Source organism: Leucoraja erinacea, chromosome 4 (genome assembly GCF_028641065.1).
Source record: "Leucoraja erinacea ecotype New England chromosome 4, Leri_hhj_1, whole genome shotgun sequence".
NCBI classification, from domain to species: Eukaryota; Metazoa; Chordata; class Chondrichthyes; order Rajiformes; family Rajidae; genus Leucoraja; species Leucoraja erinaceus.
Window position 1 is genome coordinate 8,962,805 of NC_073380.1, and position 27,389 is coordinate 8,990,193.

Here is a 27,389-nt window from a genome sequence, read left to right on the forward strand (position 1 = left end):
AGAATTGTGCTTATGTTTTCCTTCGCAGGGAGGCTCAACACTCGCCACTGCAGAGGGGCCGTTTCGGCTGTTTCGAACCGGAGTCGCCAGGTTCACGTTGGACGTTGGTGGCCGGGAAGAGTTTTGTCTCCGTGGACGAGGACAGCCCAGTGGTAGTGGCTACACCGCGGTGTAGAAGTCGTCCGCCGACCGTTCGGTTTTCCCGTGGCCCTACTGTCCCCGGTTCTGTTTCACCGGCCCCTGTTGTTACGCCCGTCCTGCGTTTGAGGACCGTACCATTCGGCTCCTGGTTCGTTTCCGTACCTCGGTTTCTGGGGGGGAGCCATGTGGGGTGAAGCCGCACGCACGTGACTCTGTGAGGGCTCGTGTTTTCGCGCGGTTTCTGGGCTCTGCCCATCAGTCGTTGTGAGACCACCGTTGTGGCTGGTTGCATTTCAATGACAGAGTGTTTGATCGGTGAATCTGATTCCGAATAAATTTGATTTGAACCTACCGACTATTCTTTGATGTGGCAAAAAATAATAAATAATATCCCAAACATTATGGTGGGCACTGTATATCATAGCTGAGGACTTGGAATTCAATAAAAGGAAGGAGGTGGGGTGGTATTAGACAAATTATTTTCCATCGAAGAAAATATAATAGTGGACTGTGATAACAATGAATTAAGGCTGCCTGTCCCGCTGAGTTACTCCAGCATTTTGTGCCTATCGTCAGTGTTAACAGCCAGCATCTGCAGTTCCTTCCAACACAATGAATTGAGGATTGGGCTTCGAGTTAAAGATCAGTGTCAGTTATTTTTTAAAAAAAGCTGTTCGGATTTAAGACGTTTTTATCACTTGGGCGGGAGCTCAGTTTTGCATTTGTTTTAACCAGTGGAAAATAGACCATTCTTTCGCCTCCCGGAGCACAGGGCGAGGCATTCGTAGTAATCTTCTGCTCAGCTTCCGTCTGCATAATGACCAGAGGACTGAGTGTGTCTGTGGCAGACTTTGAGCTCTCGGTGGGGGTGGGTGGGGGGAGTTTCTCTCTCTCTCTCTCCCGCGTAGTGAAAGGGGAGGAGGACTGACTGTGCCAGTTGGACGGGGGTAAAAGCTGGTTAGCGAGTGCGCAGGCTCCTCTTGGAGCTGTTACACACAGTAGGAAGCGAGAGGATGCAGAGAGTGGAACCGCTCCCGGGGAATGAACAGCGTCAGTAACATCAGCAGCAGCAGCTCGGCGCAGCTCCCCGGCTCCAACCCCACACACACACATACACACTCCGCCACTCCAGACCCAGCTCAGCTCTCCTTACAAATGACCTCCTCCTTCTCTGAAAGATGGCAAACGGCTTCCCCAAACCTTTAGACACGCTGTACAGAGAGAGGCTACTCGCGGCTGTATATACCGGGGTTTTCTATTTGCAAACCTTGCTGTGGATTGTTTGTTTCGTCTGTGGCGAAGAACACCCGTTCAGCGTGGAGGTAAGTTTGTAAGACTTGATTTTTTGTTCCTATGCTGCTAATATCTCGCTGCCTGCACAATGCATTTTGAATCCGCTGACGCTCCTATACCGAACCACACACACACACACACAGGCTTCTTGCCCATATATTACTGAATGAAGTAAGTAGGCAAAGGTTCTTCCCGATGCATGCATGCCTGGTTTTCATTTGATTGGGGCTATTTTTGTTTGTGAATTAGAAGAGCTAAGAATGAAGGCGGCGGTCGGTGTGGAAGGACTTTTATTCTCCCTATTCAGCCCATACTATTACTTCGTGAATGCCTCTATCTTGAGCAATTCTGTGCACATGTGTGTGTGTGTGGGGGGGTTCCAACGGATTCATAATTCAATATTCCTCTAATGAGAATCAACCGGATTTGGGAATGGGTCCAATCTATACGAGGAAGACTGTGTAAGTAGGAACAGCAGATGCTGCTTTAAACCGAAGAATAGAGTCCAAAGAAAGGTCTCGACCCGAAATGTCGCCCATTCCTTCTCTCCAGAGATGCTGCCCGGCCCGCTGAGTTACTCCAGCGTTTTGTGTCTAACGTTTGTATGAGGAAGAGTCGCGTTTTTGAACCAACAACTAACTCGACTACAATCACCCTTCAACCCTCTCCAGAATCTGTGGGGTTTAGGATACACTCCCAAAATCACTCTTTGTGTAACTTCAAACGATTTGGCAAGGGAAACCTACTTCAAGAACTAACCGCTTTTTAAAAAATCTCCTTGCCACCACCCCCCAAAAAAAACACTTCAAAGATTTCTTAAAAGTTGCCACAGTAAGTGCCTTTGTAACTACCATGCACGTAATGCTAATTGTTCCGTTCTTTGGCTCTTCTGTCTGGAGTCCTTTATGTTTTACTAAAATCACCCATTTGTAGGGTCAAATCCAATTGGCATCAAGTCCTTAATGTTGGCTCGTTGTGTCCACGTTGTTTAATCTGACGATTGATATATATATATATATATATATATGGCAAAGTGACGGGTCACACTGAGTTCAATATCTTGGCGTGTCGCTTTTTTTGTGACCTCGATAATTTAAGCCAGATGTATCGTCTTTTTGCATAATTACCCCCCTATCCCCCTCTTCCCCCCTCCTCCACTTTGGATCTCCCGGCCTTACTACATTGAGTCGGAACATAACTGCCCCCTCCATCGACTCCTTTAAGTCGAGACTGAACTCGTCTTTACTCTCAAGCCTTTCTTGACGTCCTCCGAGTGAGGGCTATGTATTTATGTATGTACATAATCTATGAACCAATGTTGTATAACGTTAGCACCTCCACCAGTGTAAAGCACTTGGCAAACGAGAGTTGTTTTTTAATTGTGCTATAGAAATAAAGTGACTTGACTTGACTAGGAAGGAACTTCAGATGTTGGTTGAGACAGACAAAAAAAACTGGAGTAACTCAGCGGGACAGGCAGCTTCTCTGGGGAAAAGGAACAGGCGACGTTTCGGGTCGAGACCACCCTTCAGTCTGAATCGTCACCTATTCCTTATGTCCAGAGATGCTGTCTGACCAGCTGAGTTACTCCAGCTTTTTGTGTCTGTCTTGCTACATTCAGCTTTGTCGGTAAGGGAATAATAACAGGCTGCGAGGTGATTCTGAACCTGCCCCGGGGCAACTGAACAGCAGTTTGAACGTTTGCCTCCCAAGTTTGAGCGTACAGCGTTATTATAATACATATTCCAAGCAGCTCGGGAGAACCCGCTTTCCATTTTTATTTATTTTAGTTTAGAGATACAGCAGGGAAATTGGCCCTTCGGCTCACCGTGTCCACACCGGCCATCGATCACCCATCCACACTCGTTCTGCGTATATTATCCCACTTTCTCACCCACTCACTTCAGTACTAGGGAACAATTTACAGAGGCCAATTAACCTACAAAGCCGGAGGAAGGAACTACAGATGCTGGTTTCTACTGAAGGTAGACACAAAACGCTGCAGTAACTCAGCGGGGTCAGGCAGCATCTCTGAAGGAAAGGAATGGGCCACCCTTCTTCTGACGTCTTCGGGATGTGGGAGGAAACCGGAGCACCCGGAGGGAAACCCCTTGCGGTCACATGGAGAAGGTGCAACCTCCACAAACAAGATAGCACCCGAGGTTGGGGGCTCGAACCCGGGTCTCTGGCGCTGTGGTTGCCGACTCAGCAATCCCACGGTGCAGTCCCAACATAGCAGGGCGCCACTACTATAGAACCTAAAATTTGTCAGAGGCGATCTCAGTGGAGTCTGTGCATAGATCAATATATCTTTATTTTTCAGAATTCAGACAAATATGGCTAATTAGTCTTTTGGGGGTTGCTTGATTTCCATTCACGATAGAATTAGGGTTAGGAAGAAGGATCTCGACCCGAAACGTCACCCATTCCTTCTCTCCAGAGACGCTGCCTGTCCCGCTGAGTTACTCCAGCTTTTTGTGTCTATCTTGGGTTTAAACACAGCATCTGCAGTTCGTTTCTACACAATAGAATGAATGCGACTGACTTCCGTGGTTTACGCGTGAAATGTTATTGTGAGTGCAGGGCATGGGAAAATATACCCACCAAGGGTTTTCTATTATGATGAGTGCCACCATCCGTCCCTATGTGTCACTGCCGGACCATTGTCCTGTGCATTGCAAAATAAAGGAAGCAAATTCATCGTGTTTTAAACTAAGCTTCCACAATTATTTTTGGCTGACGGGTGGGCAATTTTTTTCCCCCCAAATTAATTTATAATTGAAATGTAACTTCTTGACACTATCGAATGTCCTCGGGTAAATGGTTATGAGCTGCCTGCCTCCGGAGCTCGTGTATACAAAGTAATTGGATGGTGCTGCTACTATAGCTCTGTGTGTTCGGAGACTGATTCCCTGTAGACCTTGTGTCGGAGGGCAGGAAACTCAGCGGGTCAGGCCGCATCCCTGGGGAACATGGACATGCGACATATAACATATAACATGCTTAAGGGATTGGACAGGCTAGAGGCAAGATCAAGGTAATGTTCCTCGTGTTGGGGGAGTCCAGAACCAGGGGTCACAGTTTAAGAATAAGCAGGTAGGCCATTTAGGACTGAGATGAGGACAAACTGTTTCAGCCAAAGAGTTGTGAATCTGTGGATTTCTCTGCCCCAGAAGGCAGTTGAGGCCAATTCACTGGATGTATTCAAGAGAGAGTTAGATATAGCTCTTATTGGTATGACTGTATGGCAAATGAAATTCCTCATATGTTTCCAAACATACTTGGCGTGTAAAATATGATTATGATTAGGGCTAAAGGAATCAAGGGATATGGGGAGAAAGAAGGAACAGGTTACTGATTCTGGATGATCTGACATGATCATACTAGATGGCGGTGCTGGCTCAAAGGGCGGAATGGCCTATTCCGGCACCTATTTTCTATGTGATGTCTCGGGTCGAGACCTTTATAACAACAGGGCAAGCTGGGGAAAACAAAGAAGGTGAACCAGACACAATTGAATTGAATGGAATACTTTATTGTTACATATTTTGACAGGTCACAACGCAAAAAGCAATGATAATCAATCAATCAATAATAGGCCATTGTGGGCTGTGGGGTAGGTGATAACGAGTAAACAGAGGAACTCAACAGGACAACAGTAAAACTAGTATGACGATTAGGGTGGGGAGGGATGAAGAGAGAGGGGAGGGATGCAAGGCTTACTTGAAGATTGAGAAATCAATGGTCTGAAGAAGGGTCTCGACCCGAAACATCACCATTCCTTCTCTCCAGAGATGCTGCCTGAGCTTTTGGGTTATTCCAGCACTTTGTGTCTACAATTGTTCTTTCAGCGTTATCAAGAAAACCCTTCAGTATTGTTTCCATAATTTATTTAAATGACTTGCGTGTCACTGACAAAGTAAACCATGCTAACATGCTATTTTAACAACAATTTGCTAGATTGTTTACTTATTCATAATGCATGGTTTAACATTTTCTGTCACATTTGTATTAAAGTGAGTATCTTTGTTGAGTGTAGCCAACTAGTATTGAAGATTGCCAACTTTGCCTGGAGGTGGTTAAAGCAGTTTGACTGTGTGCCATTCTGATCACCTAATAACAGACCACATGTAGCCTGACGTGTGTGTGTGTGTGTGTGTGTGTGTGTGTGTGTGTGTGTGTGTGTGTGTGTGTGTGGTGTGTGTGTGTGTGTGTGTGTGTGTGTGTGTGTGTGTGTGTGTGTGTGTGTGTGTGTGTGTGTGTGTGTGTGTGTGTGTACTTACATACACACTGCACTTTTTTTCACTTGTTTATCATATTGTTTACAGTGTACAATGTTTATATATTCTGTTGTGCTGCAGCAAGTAAGAATTTCATTGTTCTACCTGGGACATTTGAGAATAAAGCACTCTTGACTCTTGACATTTGACTGCCCTTTTTGGGTACCATTGGCTCCAAACATCCTGGCAGCGTTATTTCACGAGGTCAATTCCCGGGATGGCAGGACTGACATATGATGGAAGAACGGGTCGACTGGGCTTATATTCACTGGAGTTTAGAAGGATGAGAGGGGATCTTACAGAAACATATCAAATTCTTAATGGGTTGGAAAGGCTAGATGCAGGAAAAATGTTCCCTATTTTGGGGGAGTCCAGAACTGGGGTCAAAGTTTAAGAATAAAGGGTCGGCCATTTAGGACTGAGATGAGTAACAACGTTTTCACCCAGAGAGTTGTGAATCTGTGGAATTCACTGCCACAGAAGGCAGTGGAGGCCAATTCAATGGACGTTTTCAAGAGAGAGATTTAGCTCTTGGGGTAAACATAGAAATATAGAAAATTGGTGCAGGAGTAGGCCATTCGGCCCTTCGAGCCTGCACCGCCATTCAATATGATCATGGCTGATCATCCAACTCTGTATCCAGTACCTGCCTTCTCACCATACCCCCTGGTCCCTTTAGCCACAAGGGCCACATCTAACCCTCTTAAATATAGCCAATGAACTGGCCTCAAATACCTTCTGTGGCAGAGAATTCCAGAGATTCACCACTCTCTGCGTGAAAAATGTTTTTCTCATCTCAGTCCTAAAAGATATTCTTAAACCCCCAGTTCTGGCCTCCCCAAAATAGGGAACTTATGGACTCCCCCAAAATAGGGAACAGTGACCCCTTGTTCTGGACTTCCCCAACACTCCGGGAACCAGTTCTTCCTGCATCATAGCCTGTCCAAGAATGAAATTGTAAGTTTCTATAAGATCCCAAAAATCAATCTGTCAAGAGTCAATTCTAGCGTCCCAGTCCCAATCCTAAAAGTCTTATCCCCCCTGTGACCCCTTGTTTCTGGACTTTCTTCATATGAAAGTCCTGACATCCCAGGAATCAGTCGGGTGAACCTTCTCTGTACTCCCTCTATGGCAAGAATGTATTTTCTCAGATTAGGAGACCAAAACAGATTAGGAGACTAAAGAGATATGGGGGAAAAGTAGGAATGGGGTAGTAATTTTGGATGATCGGCCATGATCATATTGAATGGCTGATCACCCAAGGGTGGATCAGCTTTTGGCTTGAAGGGCCGAATTGCCTGCTCCTGCACTTATTTTCTATGTTTCTATGGAAGAAGTGGCATTTGTGGTGCCATTTTACCATTCCAGCTAGCCACAAAGGTACGTTGGCCCACTTCAGCCCGTGTTCGCAGGGGGGCACCACCCGCAGCCAACCTTGAGGGCACAGAAGGTAACCCCCCCCCCCCCCCCCCCCCCCCCCCCCCCCCCCCCACCCATTCTTACCTTTGTTCATTCCTACATTATGCTCCGACTATTTTCCCGGGCCTCTCTTTGCCCCACCAGCCTCTCTTGCCCCCTAGCCTCAAAGCAATCCTGTTTGCAGATAACCCCTCAATACAGAGCCCTCAGAAAACCAGTGACTTGCCAACCGAATACCTAAGCCTCCCCTTGGCTAACTCCCTAGTCTCCCTCTTAACTAGACTCCACATGACCATGCCTCTTTCTGGCAATGCTCTAGTGATATCACTGAGACACTGTTTTCAAGAGAGAGTTAGATTTAGCTCTTAGGGCTAAGGGAATCAAGGGATGTGGGGAAAAAGACGGAACGGGGTACTGATTTTTGAGGATCAGCCATGGTCATATTGAATGGTGGTGCTGGCTCGAAGGGACTCTACCAACAATAATTGGCTATGTACATCTGGGGTTAAAGGTTTGGGAAGAGGGGGGTGGAGATGGCATGTGGACTGTGATGAAACAATCCAACTTTGGTAGAAACCAGCAAAAACAATTCTTTGTGTCCACAATTGTTCTTTTAGCCTTATCAAGAAAACATTTCAGTCTTGTTTCCATAAATTACTAAAAGGACTTGCATGTCACTGAAAAATAAACAAAGCTAAAATGTTATTTTAACAGCAATTTGCTGGATTGTTGTCATATTCATAAAAAGTGGTTTAACATTTTCTGTCACAGTTGTATAAAAGTGAGTGTCTTGGTCGAGTGCAGCCGAGTAGTATTTAAGATTGCCAACATTGCCTGGAGGTAGTCATGACACTTTGACCATGTGCCATTCTGATCATCTAATAACAGAGCACATGTGGCCTGACCACATGACATTTGACTGTCTTTTCACCCCTGAGTTAAAAGTTTTGGGCTCCATTTCCAAGAAGCAAGCACGACAAAACATGTCAAAGTCAAACACCAGTGAATTAATGAGACGGCGTTAGATTGCCAGTGGTCCTGTCTTTTGGATGGAGGGTTAAGTCAATCTCTTGTCCTCTGGCCAATCCTTCAAATGAGAAGATTAACTGTATGTAATCACGTTTCTGCATGTGGACTGTGGTAAAAAATCCGAATTGCGCACTGCTAGAGGCAGAATTTGGGTAAGACATCGTCAACCCAGATGTGCTGGTTATCTCCAAGAGAGTTGGGAGTTCTATGTTTAGCTTAGAGATACAGTGGGGCAACAGGCCCTTCGGCCCACTGAGTCAATGCCGACCAGCGATCCCCATACACAAATGCTATTTTACACACACCAGGGACAATTTACAATTTTACCAAGACAATTAGCCTACAAACCTATACATCTTTGGAGTGTGGGTGACTACTGACGACAATAGATGGCGACATCGCGGGGTGACGCTGTATGGTCGCGAGTAGTCGCCCAAAGAGTCGTACCTTTTCCTGGTCGCCGCTGGATTTTCAACATGTTGAACATTTTCGGCGACCTGCTGCGACTGTGACGGGTGCCGGCATTCGCCGAAAAAAATCGCGTAAGTGGGACAGGCCCTTTAGTATTTCATTTAACGTGTCTTCCTTTACATGGAAGACATGGAAATGGTGTCAGGCTGCACAATGTCTAAGTTTGTAGTGTGTCACATTCAGCATCCTGTATGTGCAGTGAGTGATTGGGATGTCACTGGAAGGTGATTAGAGACAGGAACCAAGAGTTCTGAATACAACACTGAATCAACATGCTTCCTGGCCTAAGTTGCTGATTGCAGTATCTGTTGACAGTACTAGTGGGTAACACCCAATAATTCAAGGATTCTGTTTTAATTCTTCCCCAGGAAGTCTGATGACTACCATGTCATTAACAGACTCTTGGCTAATTGCAGACTTCCCACCGAGCTGTATTCTTTGCTTACAATTGCATGACCAGAGAGATAAATCTTTTGACCGGCAGCGTAGTGCAAACATGTGGAATCCATTAAACGGAGACGATTGTTTTAACAGCAATAGTTGGAGCTGTAAGCATTGCTAATTAACCAGAAGATAGACACAGAATGCTGGAGTAATTCAGCGGGAAAGGCAGCATCTATGGAGTGAAGGAATGGGTGACGTTTGCGGTCGAGATCCTTCTTCAGACTGAGAGTCAGGGGAGAGGTCATGTTGCAGTTGTATAAGATATTGGTGAGGACACATTTAGAGAATAGTGGTCGGTTCTGGGCACCATGTTATAGGAAAGGTGTTGTCAAGCTGGAAAGAACATAGAGAAGCCTTACGAGGATGTTGCCAGGACTTGAGGGTCTGAGCTACAGGAAGAGGTTGAATAGGCTGAGACTCTATTCCTTGGAGCGCAGGAGGAAGAGGGGTGATCTTATAGAGGTGTATAAAATCATGAGAGGAATAGGTCTGGTAGATACAGTCTCTTGCCCCGAGTAGATGAATCGAGGACCAGAGGACATAGGTTTAAGGTAAAGGGGGAAAGATTTAATAGGAATCTGAGGGGTCTTTTTTTCACACACATGGTGGTGGGTGTATGGAACGAGCTGCCAGAGGAAGTAGTTGAGGCAGGACAATCCCAACGTTTAAGAAACAGTTAGACAGGTACATGGATAGAACAGGTTTGGATGGATATTGAACAAACGCGGGCAGGTGGGACGAGGGTAGCAGGGACATGTTGGCCGGTGTGGGCAAATTGGGCCGAAGGGCCTGTTTCCACCTTGTATCACTATGGCTATGAGAGGGAGACACGGAGATAAGGAAGGGTAAGGTGTGAAAATGAGACATCAAAGGGATATGGATGAAGGAAAATGTTGAATAGATCATTGTTATGGAATCTTTTAGCTTATGAAAAAGTTTATAAATGAAATGTCTCATTTGTGAAGGTGCTTTGTTTGCCTACATTTGGGAAAATACTGTATATTCAGCACTCCCGCACATTACTTGAATCAAATTATAGAGGCTTCTTTGTTGGCACAGCTTTTGCCTTTCTGCAGAAACATCGTTAGTTGTATTCAGTTAAGCGTTCATGAAGACACGTTCCAATTAAACTGTATTTATTAACATAATAGAATTAAGCATGGTGCCATTCGATAGCCAAGCTTTCAAATGGCACAATCATCAACATTAATTCAGATATTTGTTATTGTGAAACCAATAACAGCAAGTCTGGTCTAACCTGATTTCTGTATTTTGTTGTTTATCTGATTTATAATTGCATTAAATAGATGTGGGAAGTAATGTAAAATATACATGTGCTCATTCAATTATATAATTGAATCGTTCAATTGGATTATTTTATTACCGCATGTACCTAGGGGTGGTGAAATGCTTCGCCTTGCACGCAACCCGGTAAACTCGTACAATAGGCCTCGCCACGTTTCTGGTCCCGATAACGTTACAAAATTTCATTGAACATTCCTATCTACTGCCTGCCCATGTTCATAAGTGATGGGAGCAGAATTTAGGCCATTCGGCCCATCAATTCTATTCCACGTGGCAGCAGCCCCTCACAATCCCTGCATTGTCCCCCTTGAATCTCAGCGTCCCCTTTGTTCTCGGCAGTTCCCCCCGCCCACCGGGTTCTATTTTGGATCTCGGCGGCCCCCATTACGGGTCCCCCTTCGTTATAGACGGTCCCCTGCTGGAACCCCCACATGTTGTTCCCGGCGGTCCCCCCTGCCGAGTTCCCCTTCATTCTCGGCGGCCTCCATTCCCGGACCCCCCTCGTTTTCGGGTGGCCCCCATTCCGGGTCCTCCCCGTTCTCGATGGCCCTCCTCATTCTCAGGCCCCTCCTTGCTCTCAGCGGCGTGGGTCCTCTCGTCGCTGGTGGCTCGGGGCCGGGTTCCGAGTCCGCAGTGGGAGAGCCGGGCCACATGGCGGGTCCTCCATCGTCGGTCCGTCGGACGGGTCCTTCTATAAAATTAATCTTGTGGACATGCAATATTTTATATTTCACCGCACTGACTGTAAACTTCACAGCTATTACGCAAAATAGAACATTCACGTTTCTGGAAGTTGAGTCTGAATATGATACTTAGTTTTTCGTTTCATTTAGAGATACAGGGTGGAAACAGGCCCTTCAGCCCACAGAGTCCGTGCCGACCAGCGACCCCCGCACATTAACACTATCCTACACACACCAGGGACAATTTACAGTTATACAAAGCCAATTAACCTACAAACCCGTACGTTGTAGGATTATAAAGGTGACTGATAGTCAATCAAGTGAGAAGAGAAAGTTCTAGAAGTTATCAGCAGGGCGGTCAGTGGCCGTGGAGAGAGAAACATGTCAGGTCAATGACCTCTCATCAAAACTAATGATGGGTGTTCTGATATGCAAATGAAAAGTAGTCAGCCTGAATTGGTAATGCAGCTATCTCTCCGCAGATGCCGCCTGACTTAGTGTATTTAAGCATTTTCTGATTTTTGTTTTAAATGTTTAAAACATCATAGTTGTTTGTCTGTGTTTCAAATGTTGAAATCCTTCCTGCTGTGTCCCTGCTTTAATTTCCAATAAAAAGCAACTTGCAGCATAGCAATTATATTTCCAACAGATTCATAAAAATAACATTTATCTATTAGTGTTATATATGCTGTAAGCACATTTAGGATGATGCTGCTCAGACGTGTTTGAATTAATTGAAACACACAGCTTGGAAACTGGTCCTTTGGCCCACCGAGTCATAGAAACATAGAAACAGAGAAAATAGGTACAGGAGAAGGCCACTCGGCCCTTCGAGCCAGCATCACCATTCATTGTGATCATGGCTGATCGTCTCCAATCAATAACCCGTGCCTGCCTTCTCCCCATATCCCATGAGTCCACTAGCCCTAGAGCTCTATCTAACTCTCCCTTAAATCCATCCAGCGATTTGGCCTCCAATTCCACAAACTTACAACTCTCAGGGTGAAAAAGATTTTTCTCACCTCAGTCTTAAATGGCTTTCCCTTTATTCTAAGACTGTGGCCCCTGGTTCTGGACTCGCCCAATATAGGGAACATTTTTCCTGCATCTAGATTGTCTAGTCCTTTTATAATTTTATATGCTTCTATAAGATCCTCCACCCCCTCATCCTTCTAAACTCCAGTGAATACAAGCCTAGTCTTTTCAATCTTTCCTCATCTAGTCCACGCCAACTATCGATCACCTGTTCACACTAATAAAATGTGATCCCATTTTCATATCCACTCACTGCACACTATGGGTAATTGAAACATGCAGCGTGGAAACAGGCCCTTCGGCCCACCGAGTCCGCGCTGACAAGCGATCACCCCTACACTAGTTGCGTCCTACACCCGAGGGACAATGTACAGAAGACAATGAACCTACAAACGCACATATTTTTGCAATAAGGGAAGAATCAAGAGCACCCCAAGGAAACTAACCTGGTCACAGGGAGAACGTGCAAACTCCAACCAGACAGCACCCGAGGTCAAGATCGAGCCTGGTCTCTGGTGCTGTGAGTTGGCAGTTCTACCAGCTGCACCATTGTGCCACCCGAGAATATTTTGTACTTATTGTATCACATAGAGTTCATAAGTTCATGATTGATGGGAGCAGAATTAGGCCATTTGGTCCGTCGAGTCTACTCCCCCATTCAATCATGGCTGATCTATCTCTCCCTCTCAACCTCATCCTCTTGCCTTCTCCCCATAACCCCTGACACTCGTACTAATCAGGAATCTATGCATCTCTGCCTTAAAAATATCCACTAACTTGGCCTCCACAGCCTTCTGTGGCAATAAATGCCACAGATTCACCACCCTCTGACTAAAGAAATTCCTCCTCGTCTCCTTCCTAAAGGAACATCCTTTAATTCTGAGGCTATGACCTCTGGTCCTAGACTCTCCCACAAGTGGAAACATCATCTCCACGTTCACTCTATCCAGGCATTTTACTAGTCAGTTAATTTCAATGAGAACCCCCCCTTCTCCTGCTAAACTCCAATGAGTACAGGCCCAGTGTCGTTAAAACGAGTTGGTTGGGATAAAACTTTCAAATTGATAATGCTAAGTAATTTACCATATCTTCAATGGAAAGGCATCACTAGTTTCAACTGCTTTGAGGAAGAAACATGTACCATAGTTAAAATTACTCAAATTATTGCTGCTTCTTGTGATAAATTGAATTGGCTAGGATATTACACAATGGATTCTAAGTGTCATTTCAATGACATTTTGTTTTGACAATTTTTTTCTAAATCCTTGTTTAATTTGTGGTTAATACATCGCATGGAATGCAAGTCATGAGATATGAAAGTCACAATCCGTCATCTCCAAAATATTATATTAATTAACAGCTTTGAGTACTCCTGGCATCTTGTTCAAGATGAACAGTGTGGTCCTAAGGACCTGCTCCTGTGATGTACTTTTTCTATGTTCTTAGTTTGAAAGCACATGTCACCAGATTGCACTAAATGTTATTCCCTTATCCTGTATCTAAACACTGTAAATGCATTGATTGTAATCATGTGTGGCTTTCCGCTGACTGGTTAGCACGCCACAAAATATTTTCACTGTACCTCGGCACACGTGACAATAAACTAAGCTGAACTGAAATACAGAACATATTCCTCCCCGCTGTTATCAGACTTGAAAGGACCTCCCAAATGCTAAAGATATGTTCTCAATCTTCCAGTCAACCTCGTTGCAGCTATTGTACTTTTTTAACCTGCACTTTCTCTATAGCTATAACACTTTATTCTGCACTCTCTTTATTTTCTCTTTTGCAATCCCTGTTGTACTTGTGTATGGTATGATTGCACTTGTGCATGGCATGATCTGTCTGGAGAGCATGCAAAACAAATGTTTCCAATGATTCTCGGTACTCATGACCATAATAAAACAATACCTGGACAATAATATATCAAAGGTAGACACAAAATGCTGGAGTAATTCAGCGGGTCAGGCAGCATCTGTGGAGAGAAGGAATGGGTGACGTTTCGGGTCGTGACCCTTCTTCAGACATTTCCTGCACAATAATCTATCTCTATACCTGTACTTGTAAAACTCTGATCGTGTGTGTGTTCGTGTGCGTTTCACATCTCCTCGAAAACACGACACGCTAACAGTGAAATTTTTACATATTCTGATAGAGATTTACGCCATGATGTCAAAAATTGCCTTATCTGAAAATTTCATGCATTATTTCTCGAGATTCATGAAAATGTTCACAAATGAGCAGAAACTTGGAAAAAATAACTGCTTTTTCCCTGTGCTTACAGTTGTGACGTCACAATGCGATTGTAGCCCTGCTCGCCACATTGTTGCTATATAAGTACACTGTTCTGCATGTGCAAATGTATTTTTTTAAGTCACAGTACACCGAGTTCTGTTAGCTAGCAAGTGCAATTGTTTTTTTTAAAGTTTAAAAATGAGGGAGGGTGCATAGAGTAAAATGAGCAGCCCCTGCGCAGTTGTCGGCTATGGGTGGTGGAACATTGCGTTGGGGAACAGGATATGTTGGGGGACCAAGCCTCCCGTGGGGGCTATGGGTGAGTGGTGGAATATTGCGTTGGGGGACCGGGCCTCCCGTGTGACAGGAACCCAACGGGTCCCACTTGGTCCAGTATATCAATAAAGCTATTGGTCTCCAGTACCAATACCAATTACTGCTTTACCAAATGAGTTCAATAGCTTGTACACAAAAAAGCTGGAGAAACTCAGCGGGTGCAGCAGCATCTATGGAGCGAAGGAAATAGGCAACGTTTCGGGCCGAAACCCTTCTTCAGACTGATCGGGGGGGCGGGGACAAGAAAGGAAAAAGGAGGAGGAGCCCGAAGGCTGGGGGATGGGAGGCTGCACCCGCCGAGTTTCTCCAGCTTTTTTGTGTACCTTCGATTTTCCAGCATCTGCAGTTCCTTCTTAAAAACGAGTTCAATAGTTTATTGTTTAGTCAAGATTCCAGCATGTGCGGTCTCTAAAGTCAATACTAATATACAAATTGAATACAAAGTATAATTTCTTGCACTCTGCATCACCTATTTAAAATGTATGCAAAACTTTTCTCTGAAAAAAGCATTAAAAATATTTTTTTTCTAACAACCAATGCTTTATAGAATTTGATTTAGCAAGGTTCTGCATGGTAGGCTGCTCTGGAAGGTTAGATCCTATGGGATTTAAGGAGAGATAGCTGAATGGATAGAAAATTGGCTTCATGGAAGGAAGCAGTGGGTGATGGTGGAAGGTTGTTTGTCAGACTGGAGGGACTGGTGGTGTGCCTCAGTGTTCAGTGCTGGGCACATTGCCGTTTGTCATCTATATCAATTGTTTGGATGAGAAGATACATGGTATGATTAACAAGTTTGCAGATGACACAAAAGTCGGTGGTATTGTAGATAGTGAAGATGGCTGTCAAAAATTGTAGCAGGATCTTGATCGGTTGGGCAGGTGGGCTGAGGAATGGTTGATGGAATTTAACACGGAGAAATGTGAGGTGTTGCGTTTTGGGAACACTAAAGGGCCTGTCCCACTGTACAAGGTAATTCAAGAGTTCTCCCGAGTTTCCCCTGATTCGGACTCGGAGAATTATGGTAATAGCTGCTTGTAGGTACTCGTGGCTCTGGTGGACATTTTTCAACATGTTGAAAAAACTTCACGAGCTTACCGCATTTCCCGAGTACCTGCCGTTAGTGTTACGAACCGCTAAGACACGTCCCGAGCTCCGACGTATCCGCTACGTAATTCTACATATTTACCACGAGTTTGATTTTTTTTTCATTCGGGAGAGCTCTTGGGTAAACTCGTATAGTGGGACAGGCCCGTTACAGGGGCAGAACCTACACAGTAAACAGTAGGGCTCTGGGGAGTGTTGTAGAGCAGACGGATCTAGGAGTGCAGGTACATTGTTCTTTGAAAGTGGCATCTCAGGTAGATAGGGTGATGTTCCATTATATAGAGTTTCAGATTGAAATGTTGTTGTCAAAACAAAATTTAATGATCAATTTGAAATAAATAGCCATAGAATCATTGTCATTAAGTAATTCAGTATGGAAACAGGCTCTTCGGCCTAATTTGCCCACACCGACCAACATGTCACATCTACACTAGTCCCACCTGCCTGCATTTGGCCCAAATTCCTCTAATCCTGTCCTGTCCTTGTACCTTCCCAAATGTTTCCTAAATGTTGCAATAGTACCTGCCTTAACTACCTGCTCCGGCAGCTCGTTCCATTCATCCACCACCCTTGCTGTAAAAAAAGTTATCCCCCAGATTCCTATTAAATCTTTCCCCCCTCACCTTGAACCTATCTACCTGTCTAAATGTTTCTTAAACATTGCTATAGTACCTGCCTCAAATGTTTCTGAAAGAGCTGGGATTGTCCAGCAGATAAATCAAATACAATATATAATATGTTATTGCGTAACAAAATCGTAATTTATTTAAAAACATTCAAGTTGAGAACAACCGGTTTTTGTTTATTCCTACCCAAATGGGCATATATTTGAGGACGTGAACTCAATGAGGGCAAAGTAATAGTCAAGTTGCTGCATTTGGCTGTCTGACCCGCTGAGTTACTCCATCTTTTTGTGTCGGGTTTCATTGGCTGTAACTCGTTTTCAACCAGTCCACAGCTAACAATAGCCTGTTTCCTTTACCACTGTTACCTTTTTGCATATCTCTCATTCATTTGTTCTATATCTCTCTACATCACAGTCTATATCTCTCAGAAAATGCTGACAGAAAATAATTGCATAAATCACGGCAACAGGAAGTTGAATCTGTGGGCAGGAAGTTCCTCCCTGACTCACCTTGTCTGACTCTCAGTCTGAAAAAGGGTCTCAACCCAAAACGTCATCTATTCCTTTTCTCCAGAGATGTTGTCTGACCCGCTGAGTTACTACAGCTTTTTGTGTTAAAGCTGTGTTACAACTTTACTGAATGTTTTTCCTTCCAATATTTAATATGTAAAAGAATATGTGTGTGTTTATTATTGTGTTTATACAGGTGCACAACCTTTTATCTGAAAGCCTTGGGACCAGACACTTTTCGTAATTCAGAATTTGTCGGTCTTCGGAATGGAAATTTTTTAGCGTAGATTTTAATGGCTGGCTCAGTGGTAGAGTGTTCGGCTCATATCCGCAAGGTTGCGAGTTTGCGCCTTGATCCCGGCAGTTACTCGGTCGCGAGTTTGAGTCTTCAATGTCGTTTTTTCTTGCAGAATAAATGTTTGAATGAAATGCAGTGTAGGAGAGGTGTACTGACTGTGTGGGCAGAACTTTGGAAGTGATTGCCCACCAGTCTAAAAAGCCGCTGTGTCTCCCTGACCCTGGGATAGCAGGGGGCGATCAAACAGTACAATACCCCCCTCCCCCTCCAATTCCAGAGGAATCCGCTCCCCGATGGGCGCTACGGCGACAAGTGGCAGTTTGCCCACAGCCCGAGCTGCGCCACCCCAAGAACAAGAAAGACGTACCTTGCACACCATCAGCTTCTGCCCCTACGTGTTCCTCTGGAGTTGGAGCGGGGCTGGGCTGGAGTTGCTGCTGGCTGTGGGTCTCTGGGATCTCCGTGCTTGCAGTGGGCCTGGGGGTCGCTGTCCCGTTGGTCCTGACGTCTCCGGCCACCCCCCTGGACTGGAGCTGAGACTGGGAACTGTACCGGCCTTGCCCCCTCCCTCTGCAACTGCAAACAACCCCACTCTCCTGCAAGGGCGGTGCAGTTCCCGGAGGATAGCAGGTGGCCGGAGACGTCAGGACCAACAGGAACCCGCTCCCTGATGCGCCCCTACGACGCCCCGAGCTGCACCCCGTCATCCGCAACCCAGGTTCCTCTGTAGTTGGAGCGGGGCTGGGCTGCTGCAGGCTGTGGGTCTCTGGGTTCTCCGTGCTTGCGGTGGGCCTGGTGGTCGACGTCCAATTGGTCCTGACGTCTCCGGTGACTGCACTAGCCTGCTGGCTGCCATCGCCGACGTGAAGACAGTACAAAGCCCCCGCGCCGGTGCAATGAGTGGGGAGCTGGAGAGGGGAGGGATGGGGTCACACACATGGCCGGGGAGCAGAGAGGTGTAGGTGGGGTGAAACTGAAGGGAGCGACAATCTGCTGCTGCCTGCACGCTGAATTAAAAAGTTCCCACGCAAGACTCACGATACACTGTGTATCGTGTCTACCGTGGGAACGTTTTAACTCAGCGGGCAGGTAGCAGCAGATTGTCAATTATTAACCCTCCCGCGCAATATACCCTCACCTTCTCTTTTATGGATGGCGATTTAGTTCCCCTTTCTTCGAGGACCGACCGGAGGTTCCGCTGTCACCTCTGCGGGCCGCCCTCGGTGAACGTCCTGTCTCCCTGTCCCTGGAATAGTAGGGGGCGATCAAACAGCACAATACCCCCCTCCCCCTCCAACTCCAGAGGAATCCGCTCCCCGATGGGCCGCTATGGCGACAAGTGGCAGTTCGCCCACAGCCCGAGCTGCGCGACCCCAAGAACAAGACGTACCCCTTGCACACCATCAGCTTCTGCCCATACGGGGAGCGTGTTCCTCTGGAGTTGGAACGGGGCTGGGCTGGAGTTGCTGATCTGGGATCTCCGTGCTTGCAGTGGGCCTGGGGGTCGGTGTTCCGTTGGTCCTCACGTCTCCGGTGACTGGCATTGTATGCTGGCATCGCGACGTGAAGACAGTACAAAGCCCCCGCGCCGGTGCAATGAGAGGGGAGCTGGAGAGGGGAGGGAAGGGGTCACACACATGGCCGGGAAGCAGAGGGGTGTAGGTGGGGTGAAACTGAAGGGAGCGACAATCTACTGCTGCCTGCACGCTGAGTTAAAAAGTTCCCACGCAAGACTCACGATACACTGTGTATCGTGTCTACCATGGGAACTTTTTAACTCAGCGGGCAGGTAGCAGCATATTGTCAATTATTAACCCTCCCGCGCAATATAACCTCACCTTCTCTTTTATGAATGGGGATTTAGTTCCCCTTTCTTCGAGGACCGACTGGAGGTTCCGCTGTCACCTCTGCGGGCCGCCCTCGGTGAACGTTTTCAAGGACCTTTCTTCAAGGACCGAAAAAATGTCGCTATTCGGAGGTTTTCGTTATTTGGATCTTCGGATAAAAGGTTGTGCACCTGTAGTTTGTTTGGTTGTTTGTTTGTTTGTCTTTTTGCACAAAGTCCGTGAGCATTGCCACTTTTCATTTCACTGCACATCTCGTATGTGTATGTGACGAATAAACTTGACTTGACTTGTGTCTATTTTTGGTGTAAACCAGCGTACTAGTTTTAGTTTTAGAGATACAGTGCGGAAATAGGCCCTTCAGCCCATCGACCAGCGATCCCCGCACTTTAAAACTACCCTATGCACACTGGGGACAATTTTACATTTATACCAAGCCAATTAGCTTACAAACCTGTATGTCTCTGGAGTGTGGGAGGAAACCAAAGATCTCGGAGAAAACCCATGCAGGTCATGGGGAGAACGTAAAACTCCGTACAGACAGCACCCGTAGGCAGGGTCGAACCCGGGTCTCTGGGACTGTAGGTCTACCACTGCGCCATCATGCCACCCATCCTGCACATCAACTACATTGGCAGTAAGATGTAGAGCCTTGACTAAGAGCAGTAGGTTAATAGCCAAATAACATCTTGTTAAATCTTGTTCTTGTGTCTATCTTCAGTTTAAACAAGCATCTGTCCTTCCTTCCTGCACATTCATGAAGCAATCAATGGCAGGCCGTTGGGTTATAGGACTGCTTTAAGGATCAAATGTTGCGAGTTAAGTTCAGAGCTCATACAATGAAATAAAATGTTGGAGGAGACTCAATACATAATGCCCAGGGTTTAGTAATGAAGGAAATCCAAATCCGACATATCAGCTGTCGTGTTAGGTTTAGCATCACTCTCTTTAAAGTAAAAAAAAAAAAAGCACTGCCTTATTTTAAGCGCTTTATTATACTTGACTACTGTCACAATGATTAGTACTAACTCTGGATTAACCACAGTTTCTGTCAGATAAATCACTCCATACCATGGACCCAATGGCCTACATATTGGAGCACAAGATTATTCATTACTATCGGTAGCTCTCTTGTGGTGAAAACTAATTCATTTTAAGTGATTCATATTTTAGCCATTCAGAAATCCAGCCCCAGGGTACAATAAACTATTGTTCTATAAACTAAATGTACGCCAATCATTCCTCAAGTGAGTAGTGGTGAATGTTTGAAGTGTGGCTGAATTTCTGGAGAAGGTTAGTTCACCAGGACGGCACGGTGGTGCAGCGGTAGAGTTGCTGCCTTAAGGGCCTGTTGGGCTGTTGCCACATGGTCGCCGGTGGGTGTCGCCTGTATGGTCGTGAGTCGTCCCCTCAGTCGCCCAATTACTCGTAGCGTCTTTCTGGTCACCGCTGGATTTTCAACATGTTCAAACATTTTCGGCGACAGTGGGTTGACGCCAATGAGCGTAGCTTGACTTCTCCTGACGTAGGAGCTGTCGTAGGTTGTCGCCAGGTGAAGTAGGTTACCGCCAGTGCTGACCAGAAAATTCCATTGGCGACTACCTACGTCAATTGTCGACAGGTACCGGCGACTGAATTGTCTTCAGTTGTCGCTGACAGGGTCGTAGTTTGTCGGGGGGGGTGGATGTAGGTTGACCGGTTGTCGTAGGTTGTCGCCTGTGTGGTGTAGGTGGATGTTCTAATGGGTAACCAGTTGTCCGTAGCTTGACGTTGACTAGGTGGTAGGTTGTTGTAGCTTGTCGTAGACATTGTCATAGGAGGTTCCAGTTGCCGATTTTTCAGTGACCTGCTGCGATTATGACAGTCGCCTAAAAAAAATCGCCTAAGTGGGACAGGCCCTTTACAGCGCCAGAGACCCGAGTTCAATCCTGACTACGGGTGCTGTCTGTACGGAGTTTCCACTTTCTCCCCATGACCTGCGCGGGTTTTCACCGGGACCTCTGGTTTCCTCCCAAACTCCAGGGACGTACAGGTTTGTAGGTTAATTGGCTTGGTATAATCGTAAGTTGTCCCTAGTGTGTAGGATAGTGTTAGTGTGTGGGGGATTGCTGGCCGGCACGGACTCGATGGGCCAAAGGGTCTGTTTCCATGCTGTGTCTCAAAACCAAACTGAGCTAAACTAGATTGTTTGGAGGTCAAACCAAAAAAAGCAAGATGGTTGTTATTTCACATGGGGTTCAACAATACTTTGTGGGGACTGTTACAAGATTGAATCATTACGTGGTTAACAGGTTAAATAAATAATGAACTTGAATTCCATGGACTCAAACTAAGTGGTAGTAACAGATTATGTGTATACTGCCCGTTCCAATAGAGGACTGCCTGAATGATTGATGGAGTTTGCCTGAAAGATTGATGGACTAGATCTTTAGTCCTGTCCTTCAGCTGTTGGCCTGTGCTCAATTGGGCAAACTACACACAGGCACGTCAATTAGTTTTGAGATAATTGCTGGCAAACAGAATAAAGCATTGCCTCTGGTATGATCCACCGAGTGCAGATTAAAAACTATCATTTGTATTAGTGAAAGATCACTTCGAGGGTCAATATTCGGCTGCAAGACTAATCTCCCTTTGGAAAATGCGGTGTTCCTCACAAGATCAACACCCTAAGGAGCACGTGTAAGGTCAACTTGATTATGGATTTGGAAAGAATGATCATTACAGTCAGTACATCAGAAAGATCAAAGCAATAGACTACTAATATGTAGAATGAAGTTATCTTTGGGATCATAAACATTTTCCAGGAATAGTCGTACCTCTTTTAGAATATACACTGTGCCTCATTGCCCAATGATGCTGAGGATACAAGCTCGGAGTGTATCCTATTTATTCACATCACTGCATGTCATTTACATTCAAATTCAAAATTAGGAGAGCCAGGAAAATTTCTGTCAATTTGCATATGAAAGATCTCCCCATCGACTTCAGAGATTTGACTCTTAAAGATGTCTTGCTGAGGTTTAAAAAAAAAACAGTGCGTATATAAAGAATTTATGGTTTATTTTGGTACTGAAGTCGAGGATGTGTTAACAATAACCTTAAGCAGTCTGCCCGCTGATAAGTGTAGGAAGGAACTGCAGATGCTGGTTTAAGCCGAAGATAGACACAAAAAGCTGGAGTAACCCAGTCTGAAGAAGGGTCTCGACCTGAAAGGTCACTCATTCTTTATCTCCAGAGATGCTGCCTGTCCCGCTGAGTTACTCCAGAGCTTTGTGTCTATCTTCTGCCCACTGGTAAGGTTGCTCACTGAAAATCGAGACCTTGTGTCAGGAGCTCGGGAAATGTTGACCAATGCACTCTTGAGCCCAAACACAAGTAACTCAAGTCTGGCAGCATCTCAATCATATAACCATATAACAATTACAGCACGGAAACAGGCCATCTCGGCCCTACAAGTCCGTGCCGAACAACTTTTTTTCCCTTAGTCCCACCTGCCTGCACTCATACCATAACCCTCCATTCCCTTCTCATCCATATGCCTATCCAATTTATTTTTAAATGATACCAAAGAACCTGCCTCCACCACTTCCACTGGAAGCTCATTCCACACAGCTACCACTCTGAGTAAAGAAGTTCCCCCTCATATTACCCCTAAACTTCTGTCCCTTAATTCTGAAGTCATGTCCTCTTGTTTGAATCTTCCCTATTCTCAAAGGGAAAAGCTTGTCCACATCAACTCTGTCCATCCCTCTCATCATTTTAAAGACCTCTATCAAGTCCCCCCCTTAACCTTCTGCGCTCCAGAGAATAAAGACCTAATTTATTCAACCTATCTCTGTAACTTAGTTGTTTAAACCCAGGCAACATTCTAGTAAAAATCAATCAAAGACATTATTGGCATTCAAAAATACACCAATAAATGCAAGTCTGAATAAAATTTTGTTGCATCTGGCTCACCATGCAACATAAAATAACAAAAGGATAAAAAGATAAAATAGAAAAAAAGATAAAATAGATAATGGTGGCGGCACATTATATGGAATTCAAGAGACTGATGGCTCGGGAGAAGAAGCTGTTGCAAAACCTGGCCGCTCTGCTCCTTATACTGCGATACCTTTTGCCCGAGGGCAGCAGAGTGAACAGTCCGTGATGGCGATGTGTGGGGTCTTGTATAATGCTGTTGGCCTTGGACAAGCAACGTTTGCAAGCAATGTCCCGGATTGAAGGAAGAGAAGTCCCGATGATTTTTTTTCAGCCGTCCTCACCACTCTCTGCACGGACTTCCAGTCGGAGGCTTTGCAGTCCCCAAACCATACAGAGATGCAGCTGGTCAAAATGCTCCCTATGGTGCCCCTGTAGAAAGTGGTGAGGACGGGATGGGGGAAGTTGAGCTCTTCTCATCCAGCGCAGAAAGTGCAACCGCTGCTGCGCTCTCTTAACTAATGATGCGATGTTTTGTGACCAGGTCAGACTGTTCGTGATCTGCACCCCCAGGAACTTAGTGCTACTGACCAACTCCACATCGATGTCATTAATGTGTAGTGGTGTGTGACTGTGCCGGTTTCTCCTGAAGTCAACGATGACCTTTGTTTTGTCACCATTCAGGATCAGATTGTTCATGTTGCACCAGTGAGGGGAACCGGCCACCTGTTGTTTCAACCTGACCTCCCTGTAGCCAGTTACACCGGATAAGGCCCCACCACTGTTGTGTCATCTGCGTACAGGTCACCTTTTGATCCGGTGGTTTGTACTAAAAACTGGCACAGAACAGTCGCGTGGGAATCAGGGTAAACAGCAGTGCCTCCTTCCCGGAGAGGACGCAGCTTAAATGTTAGCCTGAGGGGGAACCAGGGGTAAACTTTAATTCGTTCAGAGAGATGGGTCGCCGTGCAGTTGGAGCGGTGTTGTTTCCAATCCGCACTCTACCCCTGCGGTCCGTCAGTGCGGGACGCCCCAGCTCCCAGTTAGTCGCAGCGCTTACACAGCGGGGGGTCGCCGTGCGGCAAGCTCCGGAGCCGCCCAATCGGAACCCAATAGAGTTGCTCTGAAGGACAGGTTGGGGTCGCCGACCAGGTGGAAAGTTAAAATCCCTCCCCACTGTTGAATTACTCCAGACTTTTCAAGCCGCCCGGTGTATACTTCCAAAGTTCCTCGTCGAAGATAAATTAATTGGGATTACCTGAGAGCATCATCCAAAGTTCCTCGTCGAAGATAAATTAATTGGGATTACCTGAGAGATCATATAAACGCAAGTCTTTCTTTCATTTCTTACTAGTACACCCCCAGTTTCATTTGTTCAAATATTAGCAATCTGACTTCAGCAACTTTGCCGTTTGTCTCTATAATTCACTAAAACATTATATCTGTTTATCTCATCACCTTATTTTAAAATACCGTAAAATAGCAGCACAAAATCGCAAACGTGCCTTTGCTGTCCTAAGAAGTCCTGTTGTGGCTTAATATGTTTTGTTTTTTAAGGATTCTACTAAGGATTTTGGGATTGGCATTGGTATTGGTTTAGTGTTTAGTCTAGTTGATTGTCACGTGTACCGGGATACAGTGAAAAGCTTTTGTTGCGTGCTATCCAGTTCAGGAAGACAATACATGATTGCAATAAGCCATTTACAGTGTACAGGTACATGATACGAGAATACCGTTTAGTGCAAGGTAAAGCCAGCAAAGTCCGATCAAGGATAGTCCGATGGTCACCAATGAGGTAGATAGTAGTTCATGACTACTCTCTGGTGATGTTAGGATGATTCAGTTGCCTGGTAACAGCTAGAAAGAAACAGTCCCTGAATCTGGAGGTGTGCGTTTTCACGCATGGTTTTTATTGTTGTCACGTGTATCGAGGTACAGTGCAAAGCTTTTGTTTGCATACTTAGTTTAGTTTGGAGATACAGAGCGGAAACAGGCCCTTCGGCCCACCGAGTCCACACCGACCAGCGATCCCCGCACATGAACACTAATCTACACACACTAGGGACAATTTACACTTATACCAAGCCAATTAAGCCACAAACCTGTTCGTCTTTGGAGCGTAGGAGTAAACCGAAGATCTCAGTGGAAGCCCACGCAGGTCACGGAGAGAACGTACAAACTCCGTCCAGACAGCACCTGTAGTCGGGATTGAACCCGGGTCTCTGGCGCTGCAAGCGCTGTAAGGCAGCAACTCTACCGCTGCGCCACTGTGCCGTCCTGTCCAATTAAATCTGACCAAACTACACATAAATACAATCGTGCCATACACAAGGGCGAAAAGAAACAAGATGACTGCAAGAAAGATGTGGAATAAATCCAAGATATTACTATTTAAACTATTCCTCATTTGTGTGCTAAAGTTATACCATACAAGTTCTTCAATTATACCAGTTTCACATAAGGAACATTTGAAATAAGAGCCATTCATCAAAGTGATGGCTAATCCTCTCCACATCAGTTTTCTGCACTATTCCTATATATCTGGATTGCCTTAATATCCAGAGGTCTATCAATCACTTAACTCAATTATTAAGGTTCTGCAGCTCGGGCGGGATGCAGAATTCCAAAGATTCACCGCTCTCTGAATGAGGCCACTTTCCCCCCATCTCAGTATACCCTTCATTCTGAGACCAGGAACCCTGGTTCTGGATTTCTCAACTAAGGGAAACATTTTCGGGGCGGTACAGTGGTGCAGCGATAGATTTGTTACCTTACAGTGCAGGTGAGCCGGGTTCGATTTTGACGATGTGTGCCGTCTGTGCGGAGTTTGTGCTCCCTATAACTGCGTGGGGTTTCTCCAGCTGTTTGGTTTAGTCTCGAGATACAGCGCAGAAACAGGCCCTTCGTACCAGCGGACCTAAGAGGGCCGAAGGGCCGGTTTCTGCGCTGTATCTCTAAACTAATCTAAACAAAAGGAGGTTATTTGCCCATCAAATCCATGTTGACCCCCTGATAGAGCAATTTCATCAGAGCCTTTCCTCTTTCAGTAGCCCTTCAAATTAAACCCTCTCACTTACCTCTCAACTCTCCATGGATTATTTTGCCACTTCACCACATTAAGGGTTTAGTTTAGTTTAGTTTGGAGATACAGCGTGGAATATGGTTGCCAACTTTCTCACTCCCAAATAAGGGACAAGAGGTCAAAATTGGGGACAAATTCCTGGTGGCATTTCGTTGACCGACTCGGCCGTGGCTGGGTGAATGCTGAGTTGGCCCGGGTGCTGGACTGCACACAAAGCCCCAGCCAATGGGCCAGCTGAGGAGTTTTGGCCATGCACCCCATCCAACTCATAAAGCGATGATCGGCCATGAGAAGGAGGGTTGGTGGTGTCGGCGGTGAGCTAAAGTCCGAAGGTCGGACAGCTGGCTGGGCTGCTGACTGACGGGCCACGGACAAGGTGCTGCTGATACACTCCATGGGCTGCACTACGTCGGGATGGGTGAAGCGTGGCTGGAGACGGCGCTCTGACCCGACAGTCCCCTCGACCCGAGTAGTAGCAGTCAAATACATGACAAGGACGGTCCCGTTTGTGACAAACCAATTTAGCCCAATATACGGGAAGTCCCGGCTAATACGGGACAGTTGAAAACCCTAGCGTGGAAACAAGCCCTTCAGCCCAACAAGTCTGTGTCCCCGCACACTAACACTATCCTGCAGATAAGGGGCAATTTACAATTAATATCCACACTGATCTGTTCGGATAGCATGCAAAACAAAGCTACTGTACTGCGGAACATGTGACAATAATAAACCTAAATATGCTGACAGCATCCAAGTATGAGAATGGAACCCAGGTTGCTGGAGTCTGTCAGTCACACTTCAGATGAGATCAAGTTCTTGGAAGCTCTCAGGATTAATCATTGTTTCTTCTGTGTGTTTTCCCATAGAATGAGTGTAGATATGTTCTAGGCACTGGGCAATGAGGATTCCCAGCAGTGAATATGTCAACAGGCATTGTCAAAGTGGCAGAACAAAAGCTGATGCAAAGCTTTTGTAGATTTTTACCATCTTCCACATATACTTTGTAGCTCAGTTTAGTTTATTGTCACGTATACTGAGGTACAGTATTGCATTCTAACCAGTCAGCGGAAAGAGCGTACAGTTACGTGATAAAGGGAATAACATTTAGCGCAAGAAAAAACTAGTGAAGATAGTCTGAAGGTCTCCAATGAGATGGATGATAGGTCAGGATCGCTGACTCGGTGTTGGTAGGATGGTTTGGTTATCTGAAAACTGCTGGGAAGAAACTGCCCATGAGTCTGCCTGGAAGTGTGTGTCTTCACACTTGTGTGCCTTTTGCCCAATGGGAGAGGGAAGAAGAGGGAGTGGCCAGGGTGCAACTGGTCCTTGATTAT

The 27,389-nt window shown here is 45.7% G+C and overlaps 1 protein-coding gene across 3 annotated transcripts in view; it reads left to right on the forward strand.

Moving 5' to 3' along the window:
• The first annotated feature begins 1,075 nt into the window (after positions 1–1,075).
• The window catches only part of LOC129696137 (matrix metalloproteinase-16-like), a 208,985-nt gene continuing 182,671 nt past the window's right edge, over positions 1,076–27,389 (forward strand). Inside the window, exon 1 of one of the 3 annotated variants that reach the window (XM_055633637.1) lies at positions 1,076–1,463. In XM_055633637.1, coding sequence (XP_055489612.1) covers positions 1,320–1,463 — 144 coding nt within the window. In that variant the 5' untranslated portion in view covers positions 1,076–1,319. The remainder of the gene's footprint in view (positions 1,464–27,389) is intronic. The other 2 variants (XM_055633636.1, XM_055633639.1) reach the window with 2 other exon arrangements.